This window comes from Cheilinus undulatus, linkage group 13 (genome assembly GCF_018320785.1).
Source record: "Cheilinus undulatus linkage group 13, ASM1832078v1, whole genome shotgun sequence".
In the NCBI taxonomy this organism is placed as follows: domain Eukaryota; kingdom Metazoa; phylum Chordata; class Actinopteri; order Labriformes; family Labridae; genus Cheilinus; species Cheilinus undulatus.
The window spans coordinates 40,105,198-40,119,275 of NC_054877.1; the positions used below are offsets into that span (position 1 = coordinate 40,105,198).

A 14,078-nucleotide genomic window follows, 5' to 3' on the forward strand; every position below is an offset into this window, starting at 1 on the left:
AGCTTATAGATGGAAGAAAGCATTAATATGTGGTGTGAATGCAGGACTAACCTTGAGAAGGAGAATAAAAACATTTAAAACCTTTCAACATCAACAGCAAGGACATCCCTAAAGCATCAGCAGTAAACAAGTGAGGTGCTTCAAAGCTATAGAGAAGCATCTGCATTCAATAAAACAACAGTTTAAGTTAAAGCATATATAGTAGGTAGCATTCATTTGAAAGAAAATAGATGGACTAGTGACTTTTAATTTCCATTATTCAATAAACTGTAAAGATTTGGACAGAAAGTCAACAACAAAAGACAAAATTCAACATTATCTTTGCTCTCTTTTTGACCAAATCTTTTCTTGATTTGTTCCTAAAAGTACCAAAAGTTACCTAAATTAACTTTATCGACAATTTGACATGTATAATCAGTGTTTGCCTGCATTACTTTAAATATTACTTGTTAGATTAAAGTGTTAACAGTGTTTAATACTGAGAAAAGTAACTCTTTATGTTATCTAGGAGAAAAAACCACAAGTCAATTCAAATACTAATATGTAATAAACTTTAAGAAAACAGGACAAATCTGCCTGAAAGCATGATAACAGAAATATTTCTGTTATGACTTTTCCATTACTGGTAAACTGTTCATTTTCTAAAAATTATATCTAAAAAAATGTAAACTTGTTTTCACCTTTTTCTTTTGTTTTTGTTTCATTTTATTTGTAGTTATTTAATTTCATTTTCTTTTCTTTTACTTATCTTTTTTTACAATTTATTTTCTGTGTTTTTGTTTCATTAAAACATTTATTTCTCAACTTTTGATTTATTTTAGTTATTTTTAAGTTCAATTTTTTTGTCTTTATTTATTTTAGTTTCTTTTTTTTAGTTTTAATTGTCATCAAGTGTTTCTTGAAACTTTTTCATATGCATCACTAAATGCACTAGATAGAAATAAATATGTTCGATAGAAAACGTGTAGCTGACATGTCCATTACATTTAAAAATCAGTTTTGAACTGATTTTTATCATTAAATTAACTATTAGTATTTGCACTTGAGTTTAAAAACATACATATTGTTGTAATTATTTATCCTGAAAGCAGAATATTCTTCCTTTTATCGAATTATTAGTCATCACAGGGGGTCAAATGGAGTAAAAATTTAGCCCTTTGGCATAGACAATGAAATTAATGTGGCCTTTTGGTGACCAAAGCTGCCCATCCCTGACCTATATGATAACCTTTTACAGCTCAGGCATACAGAGTTACCGTTATCTTTGTTCATTACGCGCAGGCTGTGAATAATTTAGTATGACTTATTGAGAAGGCTCTGAGGCACAGCCAGCTATATAACAAGAGTGTCTGAACTCAAATCTTGTGAGGATGTTCTTGATCCTGTCATTGAGAATATTGGGGATAACTACACAGTGAAATGCTGGCCACTCTGCCATTTTAATAGGCTAGCCACACACTCACTGACACAGCTGTGCTTACCCTCCATTTGCATGCAGCTACATGTCAACAAGAAGGAGAGAAACAGAAACAGTGCATATATTTGGGGATTTCTTTTTGTTTGGCAACAAATCAGGAAGGAGAAGACACTTTTGTTTCTGTCTATTATCTACACCGCTTGTCCCATTTTAGGTATGGAGGGCTTGAGCTTATTCCAGTTGTCATAGGGTGAGAGCAGGGGTACCCCCAGGACTGGTCGCAAGTAAATCACAGGGCTGAGATGGAGATAAACAACCAGGCACACCAACACTCACACCTATGGTCACCAATTAACCTAACAAGCACATTTCTGGCCTGTATGAGGAAGCCAGAGTACCCAGAGAGAACCCACAAGCAAACTCTGCAAAGAAAGGACCTGTCCAACAAAGCCTGGAGCCAGGAATCTTCTTGCTGTGAGGCAACGCAGCTGTACAGCCTGGATTACTTTGATGAAAAATGTAGCAGATTACCCTTGTTATGGAGTATTACCACAAAACCAAATCAGATCTTCACAACACTGCTACCATGTGACGTCAAGACACTGCCGACCACTGAGGGCATCTCAAGTGGGAAAACATGAGTCAGGCCCCTTTCGTCATCAGCTCTGCAATGATGACAGACGAGAAGATATGGCCAAAGGATATAATTTAATGTAAAACCAAGTACCTGCTATCAAACAGATTAAAGTCATGCTGAGTCGAGCCGATACTTCTCATTGAAATGCACCAAGAGTACCAAATAAGTTCTAAACTCGGAGACAGAATGTGGAGGGAAGATTTGATGTGTTGTGGTGGGCAGATTTTATCCCCCACATAATTGACTGATATGATCAGGGGCTGAGATGTTGTCAGTTTGAAATGGCGTGTCATAAATAAATTGAAGTGATGAATTTTCCAGTCAGAGTGCCAGTTAGCTAATGCACACAGCCACAGATTCAGACAGCGCTGCAGATGGACTTGATAACTGAGTGGTAGAAAACATCAGAAATGTCCCTCTCTGCAAAAAAAAGCTTTTATCATTTTGTTTTTGGCCATTTTGTGAGCTTGAAATAGAAACAGTAGACACAATGTGGAGTGAATTATAACGAAGCAAAGGACGCACAGGAGTGACCTTTAAACACTCTGTCATCAGGAATAAACAAGAACAAGGTAAAACACATTTAAATTCACATTGGTTAATCTTTCAATACCTCTGTCACAAAGGTAGGTAACTGTGTGAGGCCTCCTGCACCGGGAGGCTTCAAGGAGCAGGCAGTATACACTATATGGATAAAAGTGATGGGCAACACCTGTTTATTATTGAATTCAGGTGTTTTAAACAGTGACTTCTAGCATGGTACTGTCGTACTTTAACACCTCTTCCATGAGAAGCTTCATGAAATTTTATCCCTACTGTCAGCTGTAAGTCATATCATTAGAAAGTGGAAGCGTTTAGGAACAGCAGCAAGTCAGCCACAAAGTGGAAGACCAGGTAAAATCACAGAACCGGGTCAACAACTGCTTAGGCGCATGGTGCGTAAAAGTCGCCAACACCTTGCTGATTCCATAGCTGAAGAGTTCTGAAATTTCACTTTCAGAAGCACAAAACTACAGTGGGAGCTTCATGGAATTAATCACTTTTCTCTGTTTGGTGGATGCTGGGAAAATGTTGCATGCCTGACTGCATTGTGCCAAATGTGGAGTTTGGTGGAGGAGGGATAATGGTATGGGGCTGTTTTTCAGGGTTTGGGCTAGGCCCCTTATCTCAAGTGAAAGCAAATCTTAATGCTTTGGCATACTAAGACATTTTGGACAATGCTGTGCTTCCAGCTTTTTGACAACAGCTTGGGGAATGCCCTTTTCTAATCAAACATCACTGTGCACAAAGAAAGGACTATAAAGACATGTTTTGATGAGTTTAGAGTGGAATAACTTGACTTTCCTGACCTTTACCCCCGTCGGATGCCTTTGAGATGAACTGGAATAGAGATTGCAAGCCAGGCCTTCTCAGCCAACATCAGGGCCTGACCTCATAAATGCTCTACAGCAGTGGTTCCCAACTGGTTAGGTCACAGGACCCACCATCAACTCCTCATGGAGAATTGCAACCCAAATTCTGGAGATTATTTGGGTCAATCAGATATATTTAATAAAAAATAATAGAGCTTGGACCTAAGACAGTACAAAAGGTGTAACAAAACAATGAAACAGGACAAAACATTCATGTTTTATAGAGTCTCATTTTGGTGCAGTTTTTTCCCAGGCACACATCTGTGATGCACTAAAAAGGGCTTTGTGACCCACTTTTGGGTCCCAACCCACCAGCTGAGAACCCCTGCTCTACAGAATGAATGGCTGTGAATTCTTACAGAAACACTCCAAAATATTGTGGAAAGCCTTCCAAGAAGAGTTGAAACTTTTAAATCTGTAAAAGAAGACAAAGTCCGTATTAAAATATATGTATTTGAATAAAATGTCACCACATTATGGGCAAGTGGCCAAATACTTTTGTCACTATAGTGTAAATATGCTTCAAATGTGTCCATCAACATTTTTTTTAAGTGATCATCTGAGTATTTAAAATGCAAATAGGATGGCCAAAATGGAGTATAAAAATCCCCCAAAATGTTTGTTTGGTTGTAGGGGTGTAAAGAGATTTGTGTTTATGCATGCAGTCTTTTGACTAATACATGTGAATGAAGTAAAAAGGAAAACACAACACACCCAAACACCCACACTTATGATTACATCTTGATTAATCTCAAATTTCATCTTATTTTGGGTGTTTGTGCTGTTCTAATCTAGAGGTAACTGACTTCATGTGTAGATACAGACCTTCTTTTATTTTGGAAGAAAATAAGGAATTTTAGGTGTACTGAGGATTATGACAACTACAGAAAAAGGAACTTGTTGTAGATTGAAAAGAAAACTAAGGGAACAATGAAATGTTTGATATCATAAGATGCAGGTGACTTCTGACTTGTCCACTGACCTGTCTTTGAGGTTTTTAAAGTGAAATGAGACTTTAAGGAGCAGTGGTGGAGTTATTTTACATCACTGTGACTGCAGGGAGACTCTGCAGTGGCTTGATCAAATGAAATAACGCATGCAATTAGTGCACCAAATATGGAACTTAATAAATTGTGACTAATGTGTTAATGCTAACAGTTCTATGTCATTGTTAAGCACCACAGTTTATGATTGAACGCTGTTATAACAGTGCAACAGCAGACATTTAATGGGAGAGCAAACACTGCAGGACTGATCTGAATTCTGAATCAACTCTGCTGATGCAAAGAGAAATGAAGTTTAAAATTTTAAATGTAATGTTGTCTCTTAATCAGCTCTGCTTCTTACTGTTCACTCAGGCTGCTTGGTTGGAAGTAATTGAATAATCATGATGATGATCAGGGTTGTTCTTTCAGGGAACAATAAAAGCTCAAGTAAGCTGTAAGTTTTAATGTTTCAGGTTGCAATTTCTCACTGGATTTTCCCTCCTTAAAAAGCATCCTGTCCTTTTATCTATAAAGTCTAGACCTGTCAATAATTTAAGAGACATAAAATACTTTCTCTTATGGTTTATACTCTTAAAATTGGTTCATTTTCTGATTATTCCTTGGGCCTAAATTTCCTCTTGTTGTTGCACAGCTGGTTTAACTTGTCATGTGTCAGCTGTTTGCCAGCTCCCCATTGCCACAACAAAAAAGTAAAAACTTCACAGTTTTGAGACAGGAATTAGCTAATTAGCTGCCAGGTTTAGCCCAGTATCAATGTTGGCCGCTAAATTAAATTTGGTTTTAGCCTTCATATGAAATCAATGACATTTGAGTCATTTCAAGTGCTAAAAGTCAAGTTGTAGTCAGTTAAAACTTCAAAATGTTTTAGTTCAGTTTTAGTCAATATAAAGCTCTAAAATTAAGTCTTTATTTTTAGTTTTAAAAATAATTTTCTTTGAACTAATTTCATTAGCTTGACTGTAAAACTAGTACAACAATAAAACACTTTTCAATCTAATATTGGTACTTTAATTTTGGCAGTAGATCAGTATAGGAGGGTAAGAGGGTATGGGTATAAGAGGAGTGTCAGAGAGGCAGAGTCTATCAGAAGTAAAGACGGGCAGATGTTCACCAATCTGCAAAAAACTGCATCTAAAAATTGTAGAACCATATTGGATTTCAGCCCTCGGGCAGCACTGCATTAAAAACAGGCTTGACTACTGGAAATCACTGCCTGGGCTCAGGAACACTTCCAGAAATCATTGTAAAGCTGTATCATGCAAAGAAGAAGCCATATGTGAAAACAATCCTGAAACGGCGTCGTCTTATTTGGGTCAGAGCTCACTTAAAATGGACTGAGGAAAAATGTTAAACTGTTCTGTGGTCAGAGGAATCAAAATTTGAAGTTCTTTTTGCAAACAACAGATACCATGTCCTGTGAACTAAAGAAGAAAGGGATCGTCCAGCTGGTCATTAGAGCACAGTTCAAAAGCTGGCATCTCCGATGTATTGAGGTTGCATTAGAGCCTATGGCAAGGGCAGCTTACACATTTGGAAAATGAATATCAATGTTTAAAAGAATGTAGATGTTTGGACCAAAATATGCTCCCATCCAGACGTGTCTTGCAGGGAAGGCCTTGCATATTTCAGCAAGACTATGCTAAACTGCATACCACATCCACGACAACAGCATGGCTTCACAGTAAAAGAGTCTGAGTGCCGAGCTAGCCTGCAGACCAATAGAAAGCATTTACCGCACCATAAAACGTAAATCCAGCAAAGACCCAGGACTGTTGAGCAGCAAGACTCCTATATCAGAGAACATTCCTGTACCAAAACCTCTGCAGCTGGTCTCCTCACTTCACAGATATTTGTATCCTTGCAAAGTGGATGGATACGCCCATTTCCTTGTATCTCACTGGCAAATCCATCTTGCAAAGCTCCCATCTGAACCATTTGGGCCCGGTTACAAAGTGACAGGACCAATCAGTGACGAGGGGCAGTACTTTCAGGTGCAGCGGAGTTGTGACGTAAACAGAAAACAGCGATAGGTGATTGGTGGAAGAGCTTAGCGTGGATGCTGCTAAAGCACCAGTTTAATCAGAACTTGACGACATTTCTTCATTAAATGAAGAACAAAGAACAGCAGTGAGTTGTTTTCTTTTCAAAAATGTCAAAGGTCAAGTACTTACATGTCTTTGGACGCCATGTTTCGCGTCATTCCTTGGTAGCTGCGCACGCGCAGCTCGATAGCGGCTACGTCACGCGTTTTGTCGCTCTGATTGGCCCATAGAGGTGTGACAGACAGAACGTTCATCCAGTCACACTCCGAGTTTTTTTCAAAGCCTCTGCCTTTTCCCAAACGTTTCCTATTGAAGCTTGAAACAAATCCATCTGGTGTGTCAGGTTAAGATATTTGCAGACTGTTTAGTTGTCAAAAGAGGACGGGATGATACACAACGGTAAACACAGCCCCGTCCCTACTTTTCTGAGATGTGTTGCTGGCATTAAATGCAACGTGGGCTAATATTTTTCCTGAAATGGTAAAATGTCCCTGTTTTAACATCGTGTTCTTTTGTGAATAAAATCTGTATTTATGAGATTTTCAAATCATTGCATTCTTTTGTCATTACATAGTGCTCCAACTTTTTTGGAATTGGGGGTAGAATACCAACAATTTCAGTGGTCTAAAATCCTTTTAAATCATCCTGCATTCACGTTTTTATCACAAGTGGTCCTAGTGTGAAAATATTCTTTATTCAGGCTATTTGAGGTAGCAGAAGCTGTAAAACCTCTTTTCCATGTCAGCATCTACTCAAGGAGGCGTCTCTCTGGCTCCCTCTAGTGGTGGCGCCACGCCACAATTACAAAACCTGATTGTCTATAATAATCGCACCGGGAAAAGCCCCAACGGTGTTTGACAAAGACACACATCTGAAGGAGAGCGGCTCATCCGGGCTGATATTTACCCTGGAGGATAGAGGCAAGGGTCACTGCTTTACCCTTATTATACATCCCTCCACCTCCAACACCACCCATAGATCACTTCAGAGTGACTCAAGGACGCGCCCCCAATATATCTACACAGAGAGAGAGAGAGAGGGAGAGAGAGAGAGAGAGAGAGAGAAGGGTGCAGGTATTAGTGGAGGTGGGGAGGGAAGCGCACTGGCCGCTGGGACACCAAAAGAAGAGGAGGGGATGTGTTGTTGTGCTGATGGCTTTCCTCATTCCTCCTCCTATAGGAAGTCGCCTCCTCTTCCTTACGGACACGCAGGTGTAGCCTCTTCATCTATCCTTCATCCTACTTCTACTACCACCTCCTCTCCTCTCTCAAATCTCCCATGCGCCTTAGCTCTCTTTACTGTCACCAGAGGAGGATTTTACGCGCCGGCTTATGGAGATAAACATCATGTTAGGTGAAATGTGGTGCGTCTCTTTTGAGTCGCCGTTGTGAGTGTGAAGCCGGCACGAGGTCTGCAGCAGCACACATGACTTGAACCGGGCAAAAGGAGGCGGTTGCAACTACAACAGCACTTCATCCACAAAGAGAAGACTTATTGATAACCATGGCTGACCAGGTAAGGCGACATTTATCGTCCATCTCCATGGAAGCCACCTCGTGCGCTTTGCACAATAGCACGCGCGCCAGGTATAGCCCAGACTACACACACCCTCTTTATCTGTCTTTAAGAGAAGAACACGGGATTTAATCAGTGTTTACATACAGCACACTTTGGATTCTCTGTCACGGTGTCTCTGTGGGGGAATTCAGGTCAGACTCTGGAGCGTTTCTTCATCTTTTCTCTGATTTTATGAGGAGACAGCGTGTCTGTGCCGCTCAGCAGTGACTTCATAGTAACCTTTATGCGCCTCACAGCTGCTATTTTTACCCTCTTATTGGATCTTTTGTCATTATATGCAGGGTTAGTGAGTCTTTCTATAATGTATGAACCAGGGTTACAGTTCTTAAAGGTGCTCGATCCATCGATATCCCTCTCTGGACCATTTTAGCCATCATGGATTATTTCATAGATCGTCTATAATGAGGCATAATGAGCAGCTCTGTAAACATGTTTCAGCAGAATTAAAAGTGCTTTAGACAGAAGTAGGCTGCACGAGGCAGAGGAGCAGCGAGCGGTGTAATCTGGCTGTAACGAGGGGAGCATAAAAACATTGCCTGTAGTATTAATTTTGTATTGTGCACTGTTGTTTGCCCTAGTTTTTGTCGACAGCCTGGCGAGAGCAGCAGATTAACCCCTGACACGCCGGCTCAGCCCGCGGTCACAGTTTCCTGTCTCTGCATGTACAGCTCCCCTGAGCGCCGCTAACTATAAAGGCCATGCTTAATTGATTAGTTCGTTCAATTAACCTAATTGAGCAACCTCACTGAGCCTGTGTGAGTGATGTGTGTGTGTGAGTGAGTGGGGTAGTGTGAATAAGCAGCTATAACTGACACTAGCAGCCACACCTCAGCTGCATTAGTTAAATAGATACTACCATATGGACTACTTAGGTACTAATACTACAGGATACAGGCAATTTAAGTATGACCATGATAATGTAGGCTACAACTGAAATGCTACTTACTACTTCTTTACACTTTCATGCAATAACATGCAGTAATGTAGAATGATGTGCTATACTATAGTATGCTGTATGACACAGTATACTTCACTATTTTATACTATGATTTATGGCTGAATACTTCTATGAAATATTTTATACGTTTCACTATACTGTACAATAATGTTCTATGCTATACTATACTGTACTACAGTGCTTCTCAACCTTGGGGTCGGGACCCCACTGGGGGTCGCGAGACACTTGGAGGGGGTCACCAAATGCCTTAAGAAAAACTAAGAATATTTTTTAAATTACTCTCTTGCCACTTTACAACAATTTTACCAAATTTGAACCCTTTTCATTACTTTTTACCTCAAATTTTAGCACATTTTTGTCACTTGAAACCCATTTGTGTCAATTTGATAGCCTTTCCACCACTTTTTTTCTGCCTGTTTTTGTCACCTCCAAACCAATTATCTGCCTATTGTTGCCTCATTATTGTCACTATTAGCCACTTTTTGGACCCCTTTTTTGCCCATTTTAACCACAGTTATCCCATTTTTGCCAGTTAACATCAATTTTTCATCCCAATCTACCTTATCTCCCCCAATTTTTTGAACTTTTAAGCACTTTCAGCCATTTTTAAATCCCCTGTTACTGCTTTTTGTGCCTGTTTTTGCCAGTTGAATCTATTTATGTTTTTTAAAAATCCAATTTCAACACCTTTTTTCACAATTTTTTTGTTACGTGTGGGTTGTGAGTAAAACCCAGAAGCAGACGAGGATGATCGGTTTAACAGATTTATTGACAAAGATAACAGTGCTGGGGGGGGGGGTCCAAAAGTCCAGAATAGTGAGGGGATCCAGTGAGAGTGTGCTGGGTTTGGGGCTAGCGTGAGGCAGAAATGAGGCACTGGAAGAAAAAGAGGAGAGTCACAGTTAAAATCAGTTCAATAGTTTTCACTCAAAATAGATCACAGGAGGTAACCAGAAGGAGCCGATGTACCGATGTACCACAGTGAGAGGTCGACAATACACTGGCGCTGAGGCGAAAGTCTGCAGCCTTCTTCAGGGCGAGCTTGATTGCAGAGGAGTCTCATGTGTGAACAATTAGCCTCAGCGCCACGGGGGAAGGGAAGCAGCCTCAAAGAAGCAGAGTAAAGTTACCCACAACAACCCAGCAAAACGGAACTGGAAATCACCAAAATAAAACCAGAACAGATGAGATCACCACATTTTTGCCATCATTAACTAATTTAAGCAAGTTTTCCCCCATTTGAAATATGTTTTTAACAAAGTTATTTTCATTTTAAGAAGGCTATTTACTACATAAATGAATAGATAGAGATATTTATTTCTGTGATAAGAGTGGTTATTATTTAGGTCAAATATAGAATATGGTTTTCACAGCTTAACCTCACAATCAGCCATGATTTTGCTGACCTCCATGGGCCCCCAGTTTGGCTGGGTTCCAGAAACCTTCCCCTTTATCCCTCTTCATGGGCAGCCTTGTCTGCACATGACTATTCTTGAATGTTCATGGCTGTGTTCAACCACCTTCAGGTACAGCGGGGGTCCTCGGTCTCCGGCACCTTTATTTTGGGGGTCGTGGGCTGGGAAGGTTGAAAACCAGTGCTGTACTATACTATACTTTTATATTATATTATATTATATTATATTATATTATATTATATTATATTATACTAAATCACTATATTCAATAGGGCCTTTGTTACAAAGTATTTTTGTAGTAATAAGAGTTAATTATCTAATAATTTCTCAAGAGTATATCCTCCTGAGACCCTGTGTGCACATACAAGGACATTGTTACATTTTAACTTTCCTGCAACATAGAAGCAAATTCTGCCCCTCAAATTTTAGAGATAATTGTCTGAAATTTCCATTAAGTAACTTACTTGTAATGTCTGGACAATTCGCTTTGAAATTTTCCTGAATTTTCTTAAATTTTGGGGTAATATGTCTTTATATTTTGTAGAGTTTGAGAGGACAGAGTCATTTGAAATTTTTCTGTATTTTCATTGGAATTTGAGGAATTTATTTATATATTGTGGGGGCTTTCTTTACCATAGTTTCTGTGGAATTTTGGGGGATTTTTTTTGTGAATTTTATCAGACATTTTAGGGAATTTTGCTTGTAAGTTTTTTAGGAATGTTCATGGTGATAATTTAATGTAAATCTTACTGCTTTTTCAGAGAAGATTACTGAGATGTATGAGGGATTATTTAACTTGCTCAGAAGTTTTTTGATAATGCCTTAGAACTTTTAGGGAATTTAGGGTTTTTCATGTTTTGGGGAATTTATATTCAAAAGGAAGTTTTCTAGGATCTCCAGAACTTTTTGTGGAAATTTGATTCATACCTGGCCTTAACAAGCTCCTGTGGTCCAACATCAAAATAAGGACTACACGTTACATCTTAGAACGACTGACACCATTTCTAATTGACTGCACACCCCCTACCAACTGGCTGAGAAACACTCAAAATGTATACAAATTTTAAAAAACTATATTTTTTGTTTTGTAAAGTCAGATAAGCCTGTTGTCTTTATATGCAGACATTATTTTTTTGAAACAAAATTATTAATAAATTGGCATTTTGCTGAGTTATAATTGGTAATATTAGGGGAATATTTACCTAGTAATAATGTATTAACTCTCAAGTGATTCCTCATGATATTATGTTAGTTCTCTGGTAATTACGTAGTATTTACCCCAACTGTAGCCCTCTAACCCTAACCCTAACCTGTGTAATATTGTGGCATTTCTCTGACAGGGGTGTTTCTACCAAGTAAGTTCTCAGGAATAAGATGAAAATTTTCTATGTAAGCTGAATCAAAGTGAGTCCTTCCTGACTCACCCTAACCCTAATTTAGGGTTAGGGTGTTAAGGTTAGAGGTTGGGGTTAGGGTTAGGATAAAATACCACCTAATTACTAGAGAAGTACCACAGTATTTTAAGGAATTACTTTATAATAAATACATCATTATTAGGGAAATACTTTATTAATATTACCATATTCCAAGTTCCTCCCTGGTAAAATGCCAAATTATTATCTAAAAACTTGATATTTACAACTTAACACAACAAAATTACAAGGCTATTACCACTAAAATAAAGTGTTGCCTGCTATACAATACGAACCTTTACAATAGTATACTTACCAAAAAATATATATATATTTTATTGAGTTTCTTGAATTTTGGCCATTTAAAGCCTCCATTGCAGTTATGTTGTCAAGGGTTGAATTTACTGTAAATAAACCATGAGCAAGATCATTTTCAGAGTATCTTTTTTTGCACTCATTGATCCATATTTCCATTTGCAACATAGGAAACAAACCTTGTTTGTGTCTCTTCAAAGTGGTACTGTAGTACTTGAGAACAGTCTTGGTCTTGAGACTGGTCTCAAGACCACATTTTGAATGTCTTGGTCTTGTCTCGGACTCGAGAGCATTTTTACTCAGTCTTGTCTCGGTCTTGGACTGGCCAGACTCGTGATTTTCCATCAAGACCAGCCGAGACAGCACTGATCTGCTGTTCTTCGACTTCGTTAATTTGATAATAAGGAGGATCACTTATTAAAACAGCAAATAGCTACACGTGCAGAAACTTGGACAGCGGTCCATTTTATTTTTTAGTCAGAAATAATTGAACACTTACTTTGCAGACACCTTTTTTTTATCTTTCAAATGTATTAAAAAGAAAACTAAAGTTAAAGAGAGACTGCTCTTTAACTGCTCAACCTTGTCATGTTTCCTTTTTTTATGTTATTGATTTTAATGGTCTTGGTCTTGTCTTGGTCTTAGTGCACTCTGGTCTCGGGCAAGTCTTGGTCTCGGATAGTGTGGTCTTGAGTACAACACTACTTCAAAGGGAAATAAAGCAACACATTTTTTTGCTGTGAAGTGCAGGGCAATGACAATGCAGAGTAGAATAGAAAGCACAACATTATGGATTATATAAAAGTAATGCATTTACAAATAGCAAAAACTAATCTCTTGATCTCTCATGGAGCATTTGAAACTGATTACAAGTACATATTTTTTTCAGAATTGATATTTATGAGGATATTTATACCAAGACAGGCTCTGAACCTTGATCTAAGATTAGAAAAAAAGCTAAATTTATGTCCTATTAGACAATGAGCAGCCACATTTAGAAGTAATGGACTCATTAGCAGGTGTTTCACTCTGACATTAACAGCTCAATGTGGCATTTTGACCAATGTGTCAAATTTTCTGATATTAAGGAACCCGCTATACACAATATGAACTTAGATCATGGTTTAAAATAGTTATACTATATCATACTAAAGTGTAGTGTAATGTACTATGCCTCTTTATAAACTACCATAAACTAATAAACTACTATACATTTAAAAAAAAACGGTGTATAACTTAGGCTATCATATATTATACTGCAGCATGACAAGGCAGAATAATGTGCTATACTTTACTGTAATATACTATGCAGCACTATCATGTACTAAACCAACACGTCCCTCTACTAAATTTTTCTATGCTACAATAACCCACACAATACTCTTTACCTGTTAAATTATGATCTTATGTTTTATAAAATACTATATCACATGTTTTTACACATTACACTTTGCTGCCTATTACTATATGACAAAATAAAACACAATGCCAATCACAGTATACTGAAATATGTTGTACTGCGCCTCACTACACTGCACATTAATTAATGTACTCTTATACATGATGCTATACACAACACCTGTGCAGTATAACAAACTTCATCCTTTTCTATTGCAATGATACTACTAGAATAAACTTTCTGGGTTAAAAGTATGCAGTATGACCCTTTGTCAGGCTCTGCCCTCCTTAGTTACTGTTACAAGGTTAGAAAAAAATCTGTTAATGCAGCTTGTTCTCATTGAAAACAATAGAAAACGCCTCGATTTTACTAAATTTTTAACTTGTCTATTTGATTAAATTCCTTTTTAAAGTTGCCCTCAAGGAAAGTATAAAGCTACAGTAAGTTGTATGAGGATAACTCAAAGTCCCTAGGAACTTGTTTAAA

The 14,078-nt window shown here is 38.1% G+C and overlaps 1 protein-coding gene across 1 annotated transcript in view; it reads left to right on the plus strand.

Moving 5' to 3' along the window:
* Positions 1–7,639: 7,639 nt before the first annotated feature.
* Positions 7,640–14,078, plus strand: part of rem2 (RAS (RAD and GEM)-like GTP binding 2) — a 72,765-nt gene continuing 66,326 nt past the window's right edge. Inside the window, exon 1 of the mRNA XM_041804077.1 lies at positions 7,640–8,030. Within this exon, the coding sequence (XP_041660011.1) occupies positions 8,019–8,030 (12 nt within the window). The 5' untranslated portion in view covers positions 7,640–8,018. The remainder of the gene's footprint in view (positions 8,031–14,078) is intronic.